Below are 20,620 nucleotides of genomic sequence, written 5' to 3'. Positions count from 1 at the left end.
CCAATCAAAATAATAATAGCAAACTTGACTAAAAAAAAGACTACCTGAGAATGCTACAGACAAGGTTTGGTGATCATCCATCAATTAGTTCAGTAATAATAGAAGTTTTCTATTTTTAGCTTTAGCAAGTTAGCAAACTTGATAAAAGACTACCCAAGAATGCTACGAAGCGACGTTTAGTGATCATCTATCAATTATTTCAGTATGAAATGATGTTCAAAGGTTTTTCTATCTTTACCTTTAGTGGCCCCTAAAAGGGGTCAATCAAATTCATATGAGCAAACTTGATAAAAGACTACCCAAGAATGCTACAGACAAAGTTCAGTGATCATCCATTCATTAGTTCTGTAGAAGAAAGTGTTTTAAAGTTTTTCTATTTTTAGCCGTAGAGACCCCTAAAAGGGGCCAATCAAATTTATATGCGCAAACTTGATAAAAGACTACCAAAGAATGCTCCAGACAAAGTTTGGTTATCATCCATCAATTAGTTCTGTAGAAGAAGATGTTTAAAGGTTTTTCTATTTTTAGCTGTGCTGACCCCTAAAAGGGGCCAATTGGAATGACATGAGCAAATTCAAGTGTGACTGTCACAAGGATGCTACAGACCAAATTTGAAGTAAATCGGCTTAGTAGTTTCAGAGAAGAAGACGATCGTTGACGCATGACGACGGACGACGGACGCCGGAGCATCCCCCTTTGATACTAATAGCTCACCCTGAGCCTTCGGCTCTGGTGAGCTAATTATGTATAATTATGTTTTAAGATATAGTAAAAAAATAACATCAATTAGCATCAATTTAAAGATCAAGGGAAATAATTCGAGAAAAAGTCAAGCTAGAGTTATGAACCTTGTCACATAACATGTGTGTAATGATAAGAAATATATATTTGAAGTTTTAAGAAGATACCTTAAAAAGTAAAGAAGTTATAATATTTCTTATAGAAAATCCTAAGTTCAAAAAAATATAAATCTGTAAATATTGCTTCAGGAGTTATGAACCTTGTCACATAAAATATAATGGATGATAAGGGTTAAGTATTTGAAGTTTGAGGTAAATACTTTTAAAACTAAAAAAGTTATAGTAAAAAGTAACATTTTTTAAGTAAGAAAATCTAAGTTTATGGGGGAGATAATCTTTGCTATATTGGCGCTAGAGTTATGAACATTGTCACATAACATGTGGTTAATGAAAAGGTACATATATTTGGGATTATAAAGTTGATCCCTTAAGAAATAAATAAGTAACAGTTTTAAGGAAAATTCTAAGTTTAACGGGAGATAAATCTAAAAATATTGGTGCTAGAGTTATGAACCTTGTCACATTAAATGTGGTTGATGACGATGTACATATATTTGAAGTATGAAGTGATCCCTTACGAAAGAGAAGTCACAGTAAAATATAGTATTTTAAAGGAATTCTAAGTTCAATGGGAGATAAATCTATATTGGTGCTAGAGTTATGAACCTTGTCGCATAAGATGTGGTTAATGATAAGAAACACATATTAGAGGTATGAAGATAATCCCTTAACCCATTACGTCATATACACGCCTTTTAACGCCTTTTTCACCCCCACCCCTTTTTGCTGCCTCTAATGGTGAAAAAATGCCTTATTTAGGCCCCCAACACTTGTTTTTGTTTGAGAAATGTTGTTTAAAAAAGTGACCACTTTTTCGGCGCGGCCCCCCAATCAAAAGATACATCAGGGGGTTGCCAGAAGGGGGATGTGCCCCTTTCTGTTTGGGGGGTTTGAAGGGGGGCGGAGTCGCCCTCATCGAGAAGGAAATTTTGGACTTGTGGGAGGCTATAAATGACCCCAGATTGATCATAAGGTAACGTGTAACCAACGCTGAAAAGCATTTGACTTTATCTCAATCCATTGGGAAGTTGCAGCACTTTGAAATCAATTTTGATGGAAAAAATCAACGCAAAATAGTGATTTTTGGCAATTTTGAGATGTCCCCTCGTTGCCATGGTAACAGAAAATTTTAGCCTGAGCATGTTGATTCAAGGACAATGGTCCAGTCAACATTTGTGCCAAGTTTGATTAGTGTTGAAGCAGTTTTTATAGTATTATAGCAATTTGAACTTGTAACGGGAGACTTTTCAATGAAAAAAGCCATTTTTCACAAAATGCTCATGAAGTAATGGGTTAATGAAAAAAATCAAAAAATCTACAAAACATCAATTTTCTTCAAATTTATATGACAGGCCATGTTGAAACATGGAAAAACGCGATTTTGGGTAATTTCAAGTATTTTCATCATTTTCTGTTAACCCATTACGTCATATACACGCCTTTTAACGCCTTTTTCACCCCCTCCCCCCTTTTGCTGCCTCTAATGGTGAAAAAATGCCTCTTTTAGGTTCCCAACACTTGTTTTTGTTTGAGAAATGTTCTTTGAAAAAGTGACCACTTTTTCGGCGCGGCCCCCCAACCAAAAGATACATCAGAGGGTTGCCAGAAGGGGGATGTGCCCCCTTCTGTTTGGGGGGTTTGAAGGGGGCGGAGTCGCCCTCATCGCCAAGAAAATTTTGGACTTGTGAGAGGCTATAAATGACCCCAGATTGATCATAAGGTAACGTGTAACCAACGCTGAAAAGCATTTGACTTTATCTCAATCCATTGAGAAGTTGCAGCACTTTGAAATCAATTTTGATGGAAAAAATCAACGCAAAATAGTGATTTTTGGCAATTTTGAGATGTCCCCTCGTTGCCATGGTAACAGAAAATTTTAGCCTGAGCATGTTGTTTCAAGGACAATGGTCCAGTCAACATTTGTGCCAAGTTTGATTAGTGTTGAAGCAGTTTTTATAGTATTATAGCAATTTGAACTTGTAACGGGAGACTTTTCAATGAAAAAAGCCATTTTTCACAAAATGCTCATGAAGTAATGGGTTAAGAAATAAAGAAGTTACAGTAAAAATAGTATTTGTGAAGGAAAATTCTAAGTTCAAGGGAAGATAAATCTGAAAATATTGCTGCTAGAGTTATGAACCTTGTCACAGAAGATGTGGTTGATGATTAGGAACATATATTTGAAGTTTGAAGTTGATACCTTAAGAAATGACAAAGTTATAGTGAAAAATATTTTAATGCACCAAAACTTTAATCTGAAATCTGGACGTGGACGCCGACGCCGGGGCGAGTAGAACAGCTCTCATTATACTTCGTATAGTCGAGCTAATAAAAAGGAAACATTATCACAAACACACAAAACTGCAGTGATCAACTATAATAGAAGATATAAAAATCTCGCCAACAGTGGTATAAAGTAGCTGTATAATTTCCTGGTTATGACTTTCTCACTTTTATATTTGTTAATTCATGAGCGGTAGTGGCCTCAGAAAAAATATTGTTGGCTGTTTGGATGGCCTTAACCATGAGACCTGGTTACATGGATGTGTGGTGATTTTGCGGCTGTCACACGAAACAAACAGTGATAAAATGACAATGAAGTAATTAAATCTAGAACATGTTAGTAATTTATTGCAGATACTTAAAATGTTGCGAACTAAGTTACTGGCCTAGCAGAGGTACTGAATTTTGATTAATATATTTGTGTATCTTATCTATTATAATCTTTCTCAAATACGGTAATTAAACTAAGTAAAATAAGATATAAGATATGTGGATTCATCAAACACATTAATGCAAAGTATGAACTACACATCACCTCCAAATATGAGGGCCATGATGGGTCTGAGTCGTTCACCAGGAACAACAGCTTTTCAGTGTTCGAAAGTATCCATTGTCAATATTTTCTAAAATAAATTTGAGCATAGAATATGTTTAAACAATAATTTGAAGAAATGCCATGACCTGGGGCATTTAAGCTTTAGCTTAAACGAAGCCAATCAAATTAATATATATCTATTTGATAAAAGACTTACCTAATAATGCTACACAGTTTGGTGATAAACCATCAAATATTTCAGTAGGAAATGGTGTTCAAAGGTTTTTCTATTTTTGGCTTAAGTGGCTCATAAAAGGGGCTAAGCAAACTTGATAAAAGAGTACCCAAGAATGCTACCGCCAAATTTGGTGATCATCCATCAATTAGTTCTGTAGAAGAAAATGTCTAAAGTATTTTCTATTTTTAGCTCTTGAGACCCCTAAAAAGGGTCATTTAAATTAATATGAGCAAACTTGATAAAAGACTACCTAAGAATGCTACAGACACAGTTTGGTGATCATCCTTCAATTAGTTCAGTAGAAATAGACGTTTAAAGGTATTTTTATATTTAGCTGCCCCTAAAAGGGGCCAATCAAATTAATATGAGCAAACTTGATAAAAGACTACCCAAAAATGCTACAGGCAAAGTTTGGTGATCATCTATCAATTAGTTCTGTAGAAATAGACGCTTAAAGGTATTTCTATATTTAGCTTAAGCAGCCCCTAGAAGAGTATCAAATTTATATGAGCAAACTTGATAAAAGACTACCCAAGAATGCGTCAGACAAAATTTGGTGATCATCCATCCATTTGTTCTCTAGAAGAAGGTGTTTAAAGGTTTTTTTTTCTATTTTCAGCCCTAGAGACCCATAAAAGGGGCTAATCAATTTAATATGAGCAAACTTGATCAAAGACTTCCAAAGAATGCTACAGACAAAGTTTGGGGATCATCCATCGATTAGTTCTGTAGTAGAACATGTTTAAAGGTTTTTCTATTTTTAGCTCTGTTGACCAATAAAAGGCAATTGAAATAACATGAGCAAATTCAAGTGTGACTGACACAAAGATGCAACAGAATAAATTTTAAGTAAATCTGCCCCGCAGTTTCAGAGAAGAAGACAATTGTTTACGCATGACGACGGACACCGGAGCATACCCCTTTGATACTAATAGCTCACCCTTTACCTGGTTCTTGTGAGCTAAAAATGTAATAATGTCTATAAAAAACTAAAATTTTGCATAAATAGGCCAGGGAAAAGACTGTCATGGGAAAAGACTGTCATATTTGTCGAAAGGTAATATTTTTTAATGGAAGCAGATACCTGACGTTTGGGACTTCAGTGTGAATATTCTCTATCGCTAGTGCAATTTGCAGTAAAATCTTCACTCTTGTAGCCTGATTGTTTATGTTGATCTTGTCTGTCTTGTTCTTTTCATCTTTCTCCTTTTTACCCTTTTTTATAGCCTCATAGAGGTCACCGTTTTCGCAATAAGGAGATATAAACCAACATTCTCTGACGGAATGACAAAATAGCAAGCAAAGCTTTAAATATGTCATAATTAGAAATATTATCTATCGAATTTAAGCAGCATTAAAACGCAAATGCTTTGAAAATGATAATTGTTGTCGACTGTTTTATACTTAATTTTAAGAACTATTGTTAATTTCTCTTTCATCAATAGAGCATTATCAACTGATCAAAACTTTACAAAAATACAGTAATATTGCAGCTTACTCATCAGACTTTTCAATAACAGCTAACAGCGGAAGTAAAAATGGGTTCATGAGTCTGGACACAATCTTCTCCTGAAATGAACAGAATTTAATCAGTATAAATATTTTAACGTAAACGGGTAATATTGTAATCAATCAGGTTAAAACAAAAGAGTAAATATGAAAATTTTAACAAAAGCACATAGGCATACAGAGTTGTTGTTATTGATAATAAAATTAAAGCCAGAAGGTGCTGTAACACTCATTAAAAAAAGGGACAATTAAAACTTCTGTGTTTTGTTATTTGATGACATTTGATATTGCGATCAATGTATGTGCACAGAAATAATGAGTTACCCTTCTGATTTGGTTTGCGTGTTCCTCAGTTTTTATCTTCTTCACAGCAACAGTAATACCAAATATGTCCTGATTGTCTACACAAAGACCGTAAGAAATTGTTAAAACCGTCATAGAGACTTCTAACATACATGTATAGTTTGCTTCATCAGTTCAAAAGAAATAAATACATGACTCTGATTTTTACATGTATTTGAATTGTAATTTTTAATGCTTGTATTTGAAATATTATGAATACATTTTTGTGATTTTTGACACTGCAGTTTGTTATGTGTTCATAACTAGTGTTGAGAGTTGCAGACCAAATTTCACCCAAACAATTATGCACAAATAGAAAACCAGTATTCAAAAATGAATGTTGTGCTTTTAACAAACACTACAAGAAAATGTGGAAAGATTTTGTTTGTTTGTTTCATTTTACGCCTTTTTCCAACAGTATTTCAGTCATATAGGCGGGTAGTTTCCTAACCATCGTTCCTGGAGAGTTACATCAGTACTAGACTACCTTCCTCCGCGCTAAACTACCAAAGCATCTCCTTAGGATCGAACCCACCCCAGAAAGGTGACTTCGAAGTCATCGACTCTAACCCCTCGACCACTGAGGCGGTCTTAGATGTTAACTTAAGAATCAAATTCCTTTATTAAAAGTTTCAAGTTTCACTTTAAAGATAATATTTGTTTGGTTTGAGGGAATATGCTGTATTATCACACCAAGAAGTGGAGAAATCGCAATATTTTTATGAAAGGCATAAAATGCAAGTACAAACGTGAATATTTTCATACTTCCATGTGTGATATTTAGCATATACAATTAAACAAACAAATTTTCTTTCATTTTATGCATGATAAGTAAAAAGGCAGTAATGTTTGACTGTCTTCATTGAAGAACAGACAACAGAAGCACATGAATGGGGACATGCGACATTCAATGGCTGCACGGAAGCTGCGAACACAAAAGGTAATCTTAGTGGTGTCACTTTTAACTATTTTAGGGACGTAATGATATATGAATCTATAAGGATGTGATAAGAAAAAAATTGCTTTCCATTTACAAATTTATGGAATCCTTCAAATTATAATTTAAAACATACGCAAACAAAGAGCGGTTAACCTAATTTGTGAGTGATATAATTTGAGTGATATGGATTTTCCATGAATTTAACCAAACTTTTAACTAGTCAGCTTGGAATATACTGTGATACATCACTGGCTGTTTTGGCATATTTTGCTAGTTGTAAAGAATCTTAAATGTTTGTTTACCTAGTATAACTAAAAATGTGTCCATAGGAAACGGGTGCCCACACACTCCACTGTTTTGTCAATCTTATGACTTATGGTCAAATATTTTTTGTGCCACGAGTGTAAGTACATGTACGAATCCTTTCCATAAATAAATGAAAATGTTATCAAATTATAAGCAAATTGTCAAGGTCATTTAAAGGTCAAGGTCAAAATTATTCCATATGTCTGTGAGGTCACAATTGTTTGAGTTTTTTTCATTTGATTCAAATCCATACATAAATAGCAAAATTATGACAACATAATCAACATTAAATACTGTGACCTTGATGGCCAAGGCCATTAAAAGCACAAGGTCAACGTCATTTCAACCTTTAAAATGTCTTGCCAAAAGGTTGTTTTGATTAATTACAAAGTTACAGCCAATTATAGCAATAATTACTGAAAATAGAATATTTTGACCTTCAAGATCAAGGTCAAACATGAGTCATTGTCAATTTGAGTTTGATGTACACGATGGTCCTGATCCAAAATATAATGTGTCTAAATATGAAGTTAATCCATTATAAAAAAAGTAATAGCCAGTTAAAAAAACAACAACAAAAACAAAATTTGCATTAATTTGACATTGACAGTTAAGGTCAATAAGTTAATAAGTTATATATTTATTAATTGCCTAGACAAGATATGTTTGTAAAACATGTATACCTTCAGCCAGGTTATTGTGAATGACTTCTGACCTAGTGACCAAACAATCAATAGAGGTAATCTACTGGCCATGACTAGTCACTAGGTCATTGTGACCGTAAAGGTTGTGTGTAGCAATTGTATGACAAAGTTATCACAAATCTTACCAAATAAATGCATAAATTAAATAAATCATGTAGGCCACCTTACTTACAGGAAATTTGTTACACCATATTACACTTGAAATGTGTATATCAAAAGCATTTTAATTAAATAACTAGAACTATCACTAAATGTGATTAATACCCTCGCAAGACGTTTCCGAAATGAGGAACTTACAAGTAATAGAATACCTTGTTAAAGACTTGAAATCGACTTATGGTTGTGTGTAATTAAAAATAGTTGTGCTTCTTGTATGTTGCATTTCCTTTAAATGTGGTTGCCCATTGATAAAGTTTTATTGAATTACTGTGTAATAAATCCAGAAAGAGTTATGCTTCTTGAGCAATGCACTTCCTCTCATTGTGCTTCACCATTGTATGAAGTTGCATTTAATTCTAACAATAGTTTATATTCTAAACAAAAGTTTTTGAGTTATGCACCGGACATGGAACAAAGGGCAATAACTCTACAAATACCGAAGATGGAGTTATGCACTGGACAAAAAGTAACAAAGGGCAATAACTGTAATTAGTGCAAACTCTTTATGGTAATGGTTCTTGTGCACTGCACTTCATCTCACTGTCCATGACCATTGTATGAAGTTTCAATTAATTTTCAAGATATGCACTGGACAATAAAAAGTAGTAAAGGGCAAAAACTCTTTTATGAGTCAAGTAAGAGTTATGGTTTCTGTGCATTGTACTTCCTCTCAATATACTTGACCATGGAATGAAATTGTATTGAATTCCAACAAGAAGTTTTTAAGTTATGCTCTGGACAAGAAAAAAGTAATAGAAAAGTAACAAAGGGCAATCACTCTATTATTACTTTGGACAGAGTTAGAGTTGTCTTCTTCACTGCACTTCTTATTGTGCCTGGTCATCGTATGAAGTTGTTTTAAATTCCAACCAGTAGTTTTCAAATTATTCTCCGGACAAAGAAAAGTAACAAAGGGCAATAACTCTGTAATTGGTGAAGATGGAGTAATGGTTCTTGTGCACTGCACTTCCTCTCAATGTGCTTGACCATTGTATGGAGTTATATTGAATTTCAACCATTAGTCTTCAAGTTATGGTCCGGAAAAAAAGAAATCAATGGAAAAGTAACAAAGGGCAATAACTCTGTTATTAATTTAGATACAATTATGGTTCTTGTGCACTGCACTTTCCCTTATTGTGCTTGAACATTATATGAAGTGGTTTTGAATTCCAACCAGTAGTTTTTAAGTTATGCTCCGGACAAGGGAAAGTAACAAAGGTAATAACTCTGTAATTAGTGAAGATGGAGTTATGGTGCTTGTGCACTGCACTTCCTCTCAATGTGCTTGACCATTTTATGAAGTTGTATTGAATTCCAACTATTAGTTTTCAAGTTATGGTCCAGACAAGGAAAATGCAACGGACCGCTGTTACCGACCGATGAAACCGCCGACGACACCAGGCGATTAATATATTATTTTTTTTTTTTTTTTTTTTTTTTCGGGTGTGTATAAAAAAGTATTTTTTTTAACCTTTTTTTGGCAATTGTTTTGATTGTGAGTTATTTTTATCGGATCCCTTGTTTTTTCTTTTTAATTATTGTGTGTTTTTTCTTTTTTTTAATTTTCTTATTTCAAGTTTGAAGACAATCCATTCAAAAATAACAAAACTCAAGTTATAGCCACTAATAGCACAAATCAGCCAAAAAAAAACAGCATAATTTGACCTGGAAGTTCAAAGTCATGAATGAAGGGCAAGCTTAGTGGTCTACTTAAAGGTCTTATCCTAATGGCTTTTGTGGCAAAGTTTGAAGACATTACACCAATAACTTAAAAGGTTATGATCAAAATACAGGTTTGCGGACGGCAACAGAATATCGCGGGCTTAGCGCAAAACGGTTGTAACTCAATTTAAGCAAATTTACATGAGCATGAAAAACTTTTTAAAACTTTTGTTAATGAATGAAAATGTTTTATTTTAGGAAAATATACATTTTAGTTAAGGAATAAGAAACAGAATAATAAAAGGAAGCAAATTATTTTTTTTAAAAGATATTTGAATAAGTTCAAGTTACAACCGTTTTACAAATAAAATTTTGATATTTTGTTACATATTTTTTTTGTGCAAAAGGGTAGTATCTCAAGTTACAACTGTTTTCCGCACAAATTTTGAGCAAATTTAATTATTTTCTTTGTGCAAAACAGAAGAATCTCAAGCTCATATCTTTTTTATAGGATTTAATAATTGGATGAAATAAAACATTACATCTTAGTCACATAAAATATATATAGCCATTATAAAATAAGATTATAAAATAAGTGCAAGTCATGTTTTGAATTATGAAAATAATGAAAGTAAGAATAATCAGTGATACGTTTGAAAAGAATGAATGTCCTCAATAGAGAATAATATAGCCGCTATACCACTTTATTTAAAAATATATAAAGGGATAAAGCTAAAATTATTTTTGATGGTTAATTATAAATTCATATGCTCTTCTATAGAATGGTATAAATAATAATTACGCTGGCTCTGATCTTTACTGGTGCATGATAGAATGTGTGACACCATTAGCAGGTTTAGAGTTTAAGCTGTAACATTTGAAAAATATTTGTTTGGAAATGTGACAGAGACACCATAACAACTGTGACAACAAGGTCCTCATAATGTGTCTTGACTTAAAGCTACCATCTCACTGACATCCCGGCAGAGCCCCAGTAGACGTCCGGTGTGATCCCGAGCTCTACCGGGAACAACCGGGTTACATCCGTTACTCTGCTGGCAACGTTTGGGAAGATCCGGGAACATCCAGCATTCGAACCTGGATGGAATATAATATTTAATATCACCAGGATGGTCTGGAATAATCCGGGAAGTAAAGCTTTGCAGGCAATATCCTAAGCTCTGCCGGGAACGGCCGGGGTTACACTGGGGAACACCGAATCTCTGCTGGCACAAACCGGGGATATCTGGGGTATGATATAGCCAGTAGAGCTATGGTAGAGCCCTTGTGAATGCTGGCAGAGCCCCGGTAAATGCCGGTAGAGCCCTGGAGGATGCCGGTAGAGCCCTGGAGGATGCCGGCAGAGCCTCGGAGGATGACGATGGAGGTACGGTTGATCCAGGTAGAGCCCCGGCAAAGCCCAATTCATTTCAAAAGAATCATGACAATTTGCGATGATTGCACTTGTTTGTATTAAAACCCTTCCTATTCCCTGCTATCCAGTATGGCATAAGGATGTTTCAGAAAATCATCATGAATTACTGTTCTGGAACAATAGATATTAAATTAAATAAAAATTATGTTTTAATGTTATCATTTTCGCGCATTTTCAATCTACCAGGGGTCTACCTGAATTGACCAGGGAAGTACCTGCATTAACTGTAGCTTAACCTGGGCTCTGCCTGGATGGTCCGGAACGCATCCTAGTTGGTTAGTTGGGAATTACCGTAGTGCTGCCAGGGTTAGTGTGACCGCAACAATAATTACACCACGGATTGTCCCGGATCATCCTGGTAACTTACCGGGTTGGTCCCGGGCTCTGCCAGGAGTAAGGGAGACCACAGCTTAAAATTGATGGGTGCTGATAAATCAACTTCTACTTGTTATACCTTTCAATTTCAGTTATAATATCAATTACATGTACTTTGTCCTAGGAAGTTCATAAAATCTTAGAATACCTTTAAATTACCTCAGCCCACTGACCAGTTCACATTAAATCTGCAGTTGTACATTCTATATCCAAAAAAAAATTCTTTTACTTCTGGGAATATTTTGGTTGGTTATATTGTCCAACAATATTGTCCTTGATCTTCATTAACATTCATAAAGGTCATTGAATAAACACTTGTATCAAACAAATATATTGATATATTTGTTATCTTCACATGTCAGTAAGGTGAGGTATATTTGTGTAGTTGCCGGGCTACTGATCTGAAGGTCTCTGGTTTGATTCCTAACCAACACTGCGTTATGAAGTCACACTTCTTGTGTTTTTGTTTTTTTACTTAATTACTGCAAGAATTGAATTAATTTGAAATTGTTTTAATACACACTACAGATGAAGTTAATATAAAAGTAAACAGATAGTATACACACAAAAAATGATTTGAACGAATTTTTAGAGAAGGGCAATTTTAAAATTAAAAGAAACAAATTGGCTGAACCAGGATTCGAACCTACGAGTTTTTAATGTCTATATTGTCTTTAGGCAATGTCTTAATTAATGGTTGCGCTAAGAGGGATTCTCAATTAAGACCATTTAACAACTGGTTATATTATTAGTTATAAAGATTGTTGACAGGTTATATGGCCCTATATAAACCGCTATTTGTAAATTTAACCCTAGCCGCTAGGCGAGGGTTATATTGCAAACAGCCGTTTATATACTGCACTATTACCTGTCAACAATCTTTATAACGAATTTATAATAAAGCAAGCATTATTTTTTAGAGAAAAAAGTTAGATGTTTTAATGAATCGACAGCAGACGTGTATATAAAACTGTATAAACGTCATGATTTTCCAATGCTAAGCGACGTTACAAACGTGCAGTATCATAAACATTCATAAAAATTTAAAAGTAGATCAACAGTACCGAATTTACTGGCTATAGTGTCAAATGAAGGATGCATGGTCAATATTGTTGGGAAAAAAACATACCCCTGTCTGTCGTTCAGGTATAAAAATAAACTGCTGAATGTCTGTAATGGATTTGCCCAGCTTTGTTTTGGAAAAGTCAATCAAATCAATCAATCAATCAATATACAGGTACTAAAATTTAGCTGTCCACAGTACAGAACCTGAACTGAATGCACAGGTGTTCAGGCTGGCCTGGATCTATACTTGTGGCAAGAACCGACCATTTTTTGTTCCAAAATGTCATGGGTTAAAGACTTCATAGATTGGCATAACAAACTAATTACGGAATTAAAACTGGATGTTTATAATATTTAAACATGGTCCTCTTCAAATTTGGTCTTACCCAGAATTTGTGATATAGAGTTTAATATGTACTTCTTTTAGGCAAATTCTACATTGTATATGGAAAGAAGCTATTAAAAGGCTTCATATTATAAAATCTTAAGCTAAGTTTTTGCTATTTCAATGCTTCAAGGCATTGTCATTCTATGGTTCCTTTTTAAGTATGTCATTTCCTTCAATGGTTTGTTTGGGGATTTTAACAATGGTCTTGGTTCCTTCCACTTTGTCCATTCCCTTCTCAGTTTTTCCTCATTGTATTTCAAAGTGTGTCTTTAGTCTGTAAAGTTGGAGATTACACCCCCACCTCCCTCTCTTCAATTTGGTCCCATATCCTCTTCCGTTCTTTTATTTTTAATCATACCTTTATGATATACTATAGTAGTTTTCTAAGCCATTCACAATAATATTATGGTTTTTGAGAATGTAAGATGCTTGTATCATGAAGAAAATGGTGACAAATGTAATATAAAATAATTTTGTCATAAAAGTAACAAAATGTGATCAAAGCACTGGCAGTATTGATTTCCACAAAGAAATTATTTATTCAGTGTAACTGTAAAATTGCAAAAGATGAAAAAGATAGTTCAGGTAATTTGCAATGAGTAACTTTCTTGATAAGAACACTTAAATTTAGAAGCTTTTGAGAAATAAAAATAAAAGCATTTCTGAAGAGTTATGGGTCTGAGCTAGGTGGCCTAGACTTAGATTTTCCATGAACAGACTTTGTGCCTGCAACAATTTAAGTTTTGCTACTATGAGCATAAATTGAAGATATTCTGAATTAGATCTATATGTACTTGCCTTATTTTTCAAAATATGGAAACGTTTGTCTGCCCTGTGAAAAATAAGTGTGGCGCTAATTTTCGATCCATGAGGGGCTAAATCTGTCCACCTTGTCATTTTATAAAATGTATATTGGGGTAGCTTGGGGGATATGGACATTTGTCCTTCAATATTTGAAAGTTATTTCTTTTACTTAATATCAAAAAATTGCTGATTATGGCATTGGATCTTTTTCATTTATTGGAATCAATTAATGAGATTGAACAATACTGTTATATACATCTAAATATATTTCATGAAGATAATATCATATATGTGATCATATAGAATCACAATTTAGTTTGGTTTTTTACCAATATTTAAGGTTTATTTAGATATATCATAACAAATCTTTTCTACTGTCTTTATATCCTCCTTTTCATGTGATGATTCAAATAAAACAAACAGAATGCTAATTTACTTTCATTGCACTATCAGAATTTCAGCGCAAAAAGGTTGTAACTTGAGATACAACCATTTTGCGCTGAAAATTAACCTTTTGACAAATATTGATTTAACTTGTTAATTTACAGAATCCATTTAAAATACTTACTGAGGATATGCATAACCACAAAATACATTGAAAATGTTAAAAATGTTATTTTGTAGAAAAAAGAGAGTTACAACCATTTTGCGCTAAGCCCATGATATGTCAACAGCAATGCTGATGTGACTTAACAATACCCTGTTCACTTTTTTTAAATGTCGAGCAAAAAATGAAAAAAAACTATACATTTCTAATGATTGTTACTCTTTATATAACCAGTGAAACAAGGGGGCAATGAGTCGCTCACCAGAAACAACTGCTTTTCAGTGTTGGAAATTATCCATTGCCAATATTTTCTAATATCAAATTTGAGCATAGAATATGTTTAAACATGATTTGAAGAAATTCCATGACATGGGGCATCTAAACTTTAGCTTAAACAGGGCAAATCAAATCAATATGAGCAAACTTGATAAAAGACTACCTAAGAATGCTACGAAGCGACGTTTAGTGATCATCTATCAATTATTTCAGTAGGAAATGATGTTCAAAGGTTTTTCTTTCTTTCCCTTTAGTGGCCCCTATAAGGGGCCAATCAAATTAATATGAGCAAACTTGATAATAGAGTACCTAAGAATGCTACAGACAAAGTTTGGTTATCACCCATCAATTAGTTCTCTAGAAGAAGATGTTTAAAGGATTTTTCTATTTTTAGCTTTAGCTACCCCTAAAAGGGGCCAATCAAATTTATATGAGCAAACTTGATAAAAGACTACCCAAGAATGCTACCGACAAAGTTTGGTGATCACCCAGGAATTAGTTCTGTAGAAAGAGACGTTTAAAGGTTTTTCTAGTTTTAGCTTATGCGGCCCCTAGAAGGGACCAATCAAATTAATATGAGCAAACTTGATAAAAGACTACCCAAGAATGCTACAGAAAAAGTTTGGTGATCATCCATTAATTTGTTCTGTAGAAGAAGCTGTTAAAAGGTTTTTTCATTTTTAGCCCTAAAAGGGGCCAATCGAATTAATATGAGCAAACTTGAAAACAGACTTCCCAAGAATGCTATAGACAAAGAGTAGTGATCATCCAGAAATTCGTTCTTAAGCAGATGTTCAAAGGTTTTTTTCTATTTTTAGCTCTGTTGATCCCTAAATGGGGCCTATTGAAATGACTTGAGCAAATTCAAGTGTGACTGTCACAAGGATGCTACAGACCATATTTGAAGTAAATCTGCCCAGCAATTTCAGAGAAGACAATTGTTGACTCCTGACAAGGGATGCCGAAGCATCCCTTTTTGATCCTAATAGCTCACCCTGAGCCTTCGGTTCCGGTGAGCTAAAAACAGACCAAAAGCGACAAAACTGAAAATATTGCACGCCCGGCTTGATAAAGCCTGTTCTTGATCGTTATTGAAAAATGCAAGTTACTGTCCACTCGCTAGCACCAGATTAGTAAGCAGAATTTAACATTCAAACACAACGACAGTGAAATTTTAACATTTTGAATTTAGAAACATCTGTCGATGCGTTCAAAATTAAATGCGGAAGATATAAACTCTCAAATGACAAACACGATATATACTTACTGCAACGGTAAACTGTACCAATTCGACCTTTTCCTATGGCCTCTTTATCTAATGATTCCTCCAACATTTTTATCTGGTTGCTATCGATAAGTATCAATCGACCATCAAATAAACAGGAATCCTGCATGTTCCTTTTTGCATCTAAACAGAAATATGACTAACGTTCATTTGAACATTTTGTTTTAATGTGTTATGTACAAAGCATGTTTTATCATGATTATTGCACTAAAATTAGTCTTAAATAATAGCATATACGTGTATAAAGCATCTACTTTTTAAAAATTAGCAGGATACATCAGTATTCATTCCATGATAAATTAAAATATATTATTATAACTGGACCTAAAAATTAAAGGTCATTTATGAATCAAGATCGATGTCACTCTAATCAACATGAAGGTCTATCTCCAAGGACTGTTGTCTCCATTTATGAGCGCCATTTATTCGTAAATAACAAAGCTATAGCCACTTTGTAAAAGAAAAGGGGAGATAATTTCATAAAAGTAAAGAAATACTTTCTGAAACCAATTTGAATAGGACGTACTAAATTATGTCGAAAAAACTATCAGTGTTATCACGCACATTTTTATTGTGATATGATAGAAGGCCTTCATGAATTGTGCACTGCAACATCACAATCTGCTTCCAAATATATATTTTTAAATCACATGCATTCTTAGATATAAAATTTAGGAAGATGAAATAATCATACCTTGTGGTGACTGAACTTTGATTAGTTCAGAACAGTTACTGAACTCTCCAGTCCCGGCATTATTGCAGGCTGCAACACGGAACTCATATTCTTTACCCTCTTGCAAACCCTTTACTGTGAACTCAGTGACTTGGTTGACACTGAGTAGGTTGACAGAACAACTGCTTCTGTGTAACAAAATGAACAAAAGATATAGTACTGACATAACATAAAGGAAAAATGGATATTTAAGACATCTCACCATATGCAATTGGATTCAAGTGTTATACATAGCGTACACAATTTTTTAAAATTGATACAAAATTACTAAATGTGACCTAAATTGACCTAAAAAAGTCAAACCTGCGCTATTCACATCGCCACATTATTGTTAAAATTGTGCCATGTATATGTAATTTCTTTCACCGGTTCAAGACAGGAAACAAACATTACTAACAGATGGACGGACGGATGACCAGGTGCATAACATTATAAGCCAAAAGTATAACAAGAGGGCCATGATTGTTCTTATATCCCTCACCTGAATATAAATACTCGTTTTAATGACAAGGAACAAGCAATATTGTGAACTATCAGCGAAAGCATATAACATCTAAATCTTTAACTGATATCATAAAATTGAAATATTTATCTGAAATAGTGCATGTGTAAAAACATTGCTGGTTGCTTTGCTAAAGAAGGCACTGGTTGCTATGAAATTCAATGGTAGATTCACTCATTGCTAAGAAAATAAAATGTTTGCTATAGCAATCACTGGTTGCTATGTATAAAGTATATGTTTGCTATGTAAGTCACTAGTTGCCATGGAAATTTACAGTTTGCTAAAAAAAAGTTAGTGGTTGCTATGAAGTCACTGTTTGCTATAGAAGTCAATGGTTGTTATGGAAAGCAAGCAGTTGCTACGGAAAGTCAATGGTTCTTACAGAGAGTCAATGGTTGCTGTGGAAAGTCAGTAGTTACTATGAGAGTCAGTAATTGCTATTTTAAGTTAATGTTTACTATGTAAGTCAATGGTTGCTGTTGAAAGTCTACGGTTGCTATGGAACTTCTGTGGTTGCTTTAGAAGTCAATGGTTGCTATGGAAGTCACTGGTTGCTATTGGAAGCCACTGGTTGCCATGGAAGTTTGCTTGCCATGGAAAGTCACAGGTTGTAATGGAAGACTTTGGTTGCTTTTGTAAGTCAATGGTTACTATGGCAATTATTTACTGATAAAGAAGTCACTGTTTGCTATGGGAAGTCACTGGTTGCTATGGAAGTCACTGGATTCTATGGAAATAAATTGTTGCTATGGAATATCAAAAGTTGGTAAGGAAATCACTGATTGCTATGGAAAGTTAATGGTTACTATGTGATGTCACCGTTTGCTATGAGAAGTCAGTGGTTGCCATGGAAGTCGCTGGATGCTATGGAAAGTCACTGGCTGCAATGGAAATCAATGGTTGCTATAGAAAGTGAATAATTGGCAAGGAAGTCACTGGTTGCTATGGAAAGCCAATGGGTTGCCATAGAAAGGAAATGGTTGGTATGGAAAGTCACTAGATGTTACAGAATGATAATGGGTGCTTAGTAGTCAATGGTTGCAACCAAAAGTCAATGGTTGTTATGTGAGTCACTAGTTTTTATAGACGTCGACTTTTGGTAAGAAAAGTCACTGGCAGCTATTGAAAGTAATTTAGTGTTAAAGAAGTCCATGGTCACTATGGAAGTCACTGGATACCATGTGACCCATTGGTTGCTATTGGAAATACCTGGTCGCTATGGAAATCACTGAATGCTTTGGAAAATAACTGGTTGCTATGGAAGTCAATGGTTCCTAAGGATGTCACTGCTTGCTATGGAAGTCAATGGTTGCCATGGAAAGGCAATTGCAAATGATATATGCCTCTGAGAGTGAAGAACTTTAAATAAGTGTGTAAAGTTACAGTGGTTGATGATATAGAATGTTGCATGCAAAACGTCAGCCAAAGTGTTACGTCCATGCCAACACTGCAACGACGAGGATAACCTTACTATTCTGCAAAAACTTTACTTTTTTGAATAATCGAGCTAAAATCTATATTAGATTGATGGCCGTTGATGGTATTCTCCAATTACTATCCCTAAAACACATTTTAAGTTTCAAGTGAAAACCTTCAGCAATTATAAAGGTTGTGCATGAAACTTTCTGTGATCATAAAAGTCCTAAATTAAGTAAAACATCCTTGCTAAAATAATTGTCCATTGATAGTGACATCTTTTTAATGTTCTCAAATAACTAAGTGAAGTTACAAGCAAATATTTTGAACGGTTGATAACATATAATTCTGTACAAAATATGCACATAAAATATTGACCAGTGCTACCAGGACGCCCGTGTGAGTAGATTTGAATCATTTTCTTCTAAAATTCGATCTTAACATGTCCATTTCAAGTAATTGGGATTTTTATTTCAAACAAATGGAAGTAATCAAGAAAATTCACAATCAGACAAAATGTATTGCATTACATCTATGAAATATCACTACATTCATTCAAAGAAAATATAACTGATATACAAACTATAGCATTGTATGTTAAACGATTTCTTCAAAGCTGTGTAAAAAATCTTGACTTGAATAAATCAATATATTCTTATGTCAAAACAAAGAATCATATTAGCATTTATTTAAGACATAAAAATATGATAGTCAAACTAAAAGTAAATGTTTTGTATATTATGTTTTCACTTAAACCCAAACTTCAAACTTACGTTTCCCATATATCATCACCCTTCTCTCTCCACTCCAGGACATATCTAGTGACAGGGCTACCTCCGTCTCTATTGGGTGGTGTCCACGAAAAAGTTATACTGTTCTCTGTGGTTGTCTTACATTTAGGTACACCTGGTGCTCCTGGCTTGTCTAAAAAAAGTAATCAAGGTAATTTGATGGCTATAAAATTGAAACTTGAAATTTATGTTTTAAATAAACATCTTTAAAAATATCCAATGGTAGGGGCAGGGCCAATTTTGATCTCAAGAAGCCCACACCCATGTTCTGCACAGCTTTTTAATATAAGTAAGATTCCTGCCAAATAGTTTTTATTTCTTTCAATAGGTTCAAAATGTACAGAGCGGACACAACATTGTGAAATTGATACCAAATGACTTACTGTGATCTTGGTGAAAAGTCAAACCTGCGATCTGCACGTCGTCTTATTATGATTAACATTACTACCAAGTTGTTCCAATTTCCTTACACCGGTTAAAAGATATAGACCAGACACGAAAACTCCTTCATAAGTCTATATAAATCAATTAATTCCAAGGACGGGGGCAGAGAGACCGAAATTTTGTTCTGCAAAACATCTCATTATCAGTATAATTTCTGTAGAAAAGTTTTAATTAACAAGGTTTTCAATGTACTGATACCAAACTTGGTTTGTAAGTAGTTTATATCAAAAGGCAACTTGGCATTGCTACCTAGGTGTCAGTGGTCAAGGTCAAAGTCACTGTTACTTAAATAAAAATTCAGTTTCAGCTCAATAACTGGAGTTTGCTTTGACCTATTGACACCAAACTTGGTGTATGCGTAGCTTATTTTAAGAGACAGCTTGTGGTTGCTACCAAGGTATTTGTGATCAAGGTCAAGGTCACTGTTTCTAAAGATTGAATTTCAGTTCCCGCTTTAACTTTAGTTTTCTTTGGCCTGCTGACAATAAACTTGGTGTATGGGTATCTTATATCAAGAGGCAGCTTGGGATTGCTATCCAGACGTCTGTGACCAAGGCCAATGTTACTAAAGATAAAAATTCAGTTTAAGCTCAATAACTTGAGTTTGCTTTGGCCTATTGACACTAAACTTGGTGTATGGGTAGCTTATATCAAGAGGCATCTTAGGATTGCTAACCAGATGTCTGTGATACAAATCTTTGTGTGTGGGTAGATTATATCAAGACGCTACTGGGGATAAATACCCAGGTGACTATGACTAAGATACAGCAATATCAAGACGCAACTCGGAATTGTTACCCAGGTGTCTGTGAACAAGGTGAAGGTAATTGTTGTTTAAAAAACAAATCCAGTTTTCTAAATATCCAAGAGAGCCATAATTGTCCTTAAATCACTCACATTGCTACAATGTGCAACAAGGATAGGGTTCTTTTACTAAATGTAGTATGCTCTAGAGGTATTAAGTACTAAATTACATACTTTACTTGTTCCTGTATCAGAACATACTCAAGCACGGTACCGG

The 20,620-nt window shown here is 34.2% G+C and overlaps 1 protein-coding gene across 1 annotated transcript in view; it reads right to left on the bottom strand.

Annotated features, from left to right (window-relative positions):
- The window catches only part of LOC132736794 (titin homolog), a 50,922-nt gene that overhangs the window by 12,529 nt on the left and 17,773 nt on the right, over positions 1 to 20,620 (bottom strand). The window contains exons 15-20 of the mRNA XM_060724009.1: positions 19,138 to 19,288; positions 16,408 to 16,574; positions 15,696 to 15,836; positions 5,750 to 5,826; positions 5,415 to 5,485; positions 5,001 to 5,192 (exon numbers count right to left, since the gene is read on the bottom strand). Coding sequence (XP_060579992.1) covers positions 5,001 to 5,192; positions 5,415 to 5,485; positions 5,750 to 5,826; positions 15,696 to 15,836; positions 16,408 to 16,574; positions 19,138 to 19,288 — 799 coding nt within the window. The remainder of the gene's footprint in view (positions 1 to 5,000; positions 5,193 to 5,414; positions 5,486 to 5,749; positions 5,827 to 15,695; positions 15,837 to 16,407; positions 16,575 to 19,137; positions 19,289 to 20,620) is intronic.

The sequence above is a fragment of the Ruditapes philippinarum genome, unplaced genomic scaffold, assembly GCF_026571515.1.
Source record: "Ruditapes philippinarum isolate M1 unplaced genomic scaffold, ASM2657151v2 ctg1262_1_1_1_1, whole genome shotgun sequence".
NCBI classification, from domain to species: Eukaryota; Metazoa; Mollusca; class Bivalvia; order Venerida; family Veneridae; genus Ruditapes; species Ruditapes philippinarum.
This window is presented reverse-complemented; position numbering and strand designations above follow the sequence as displayed.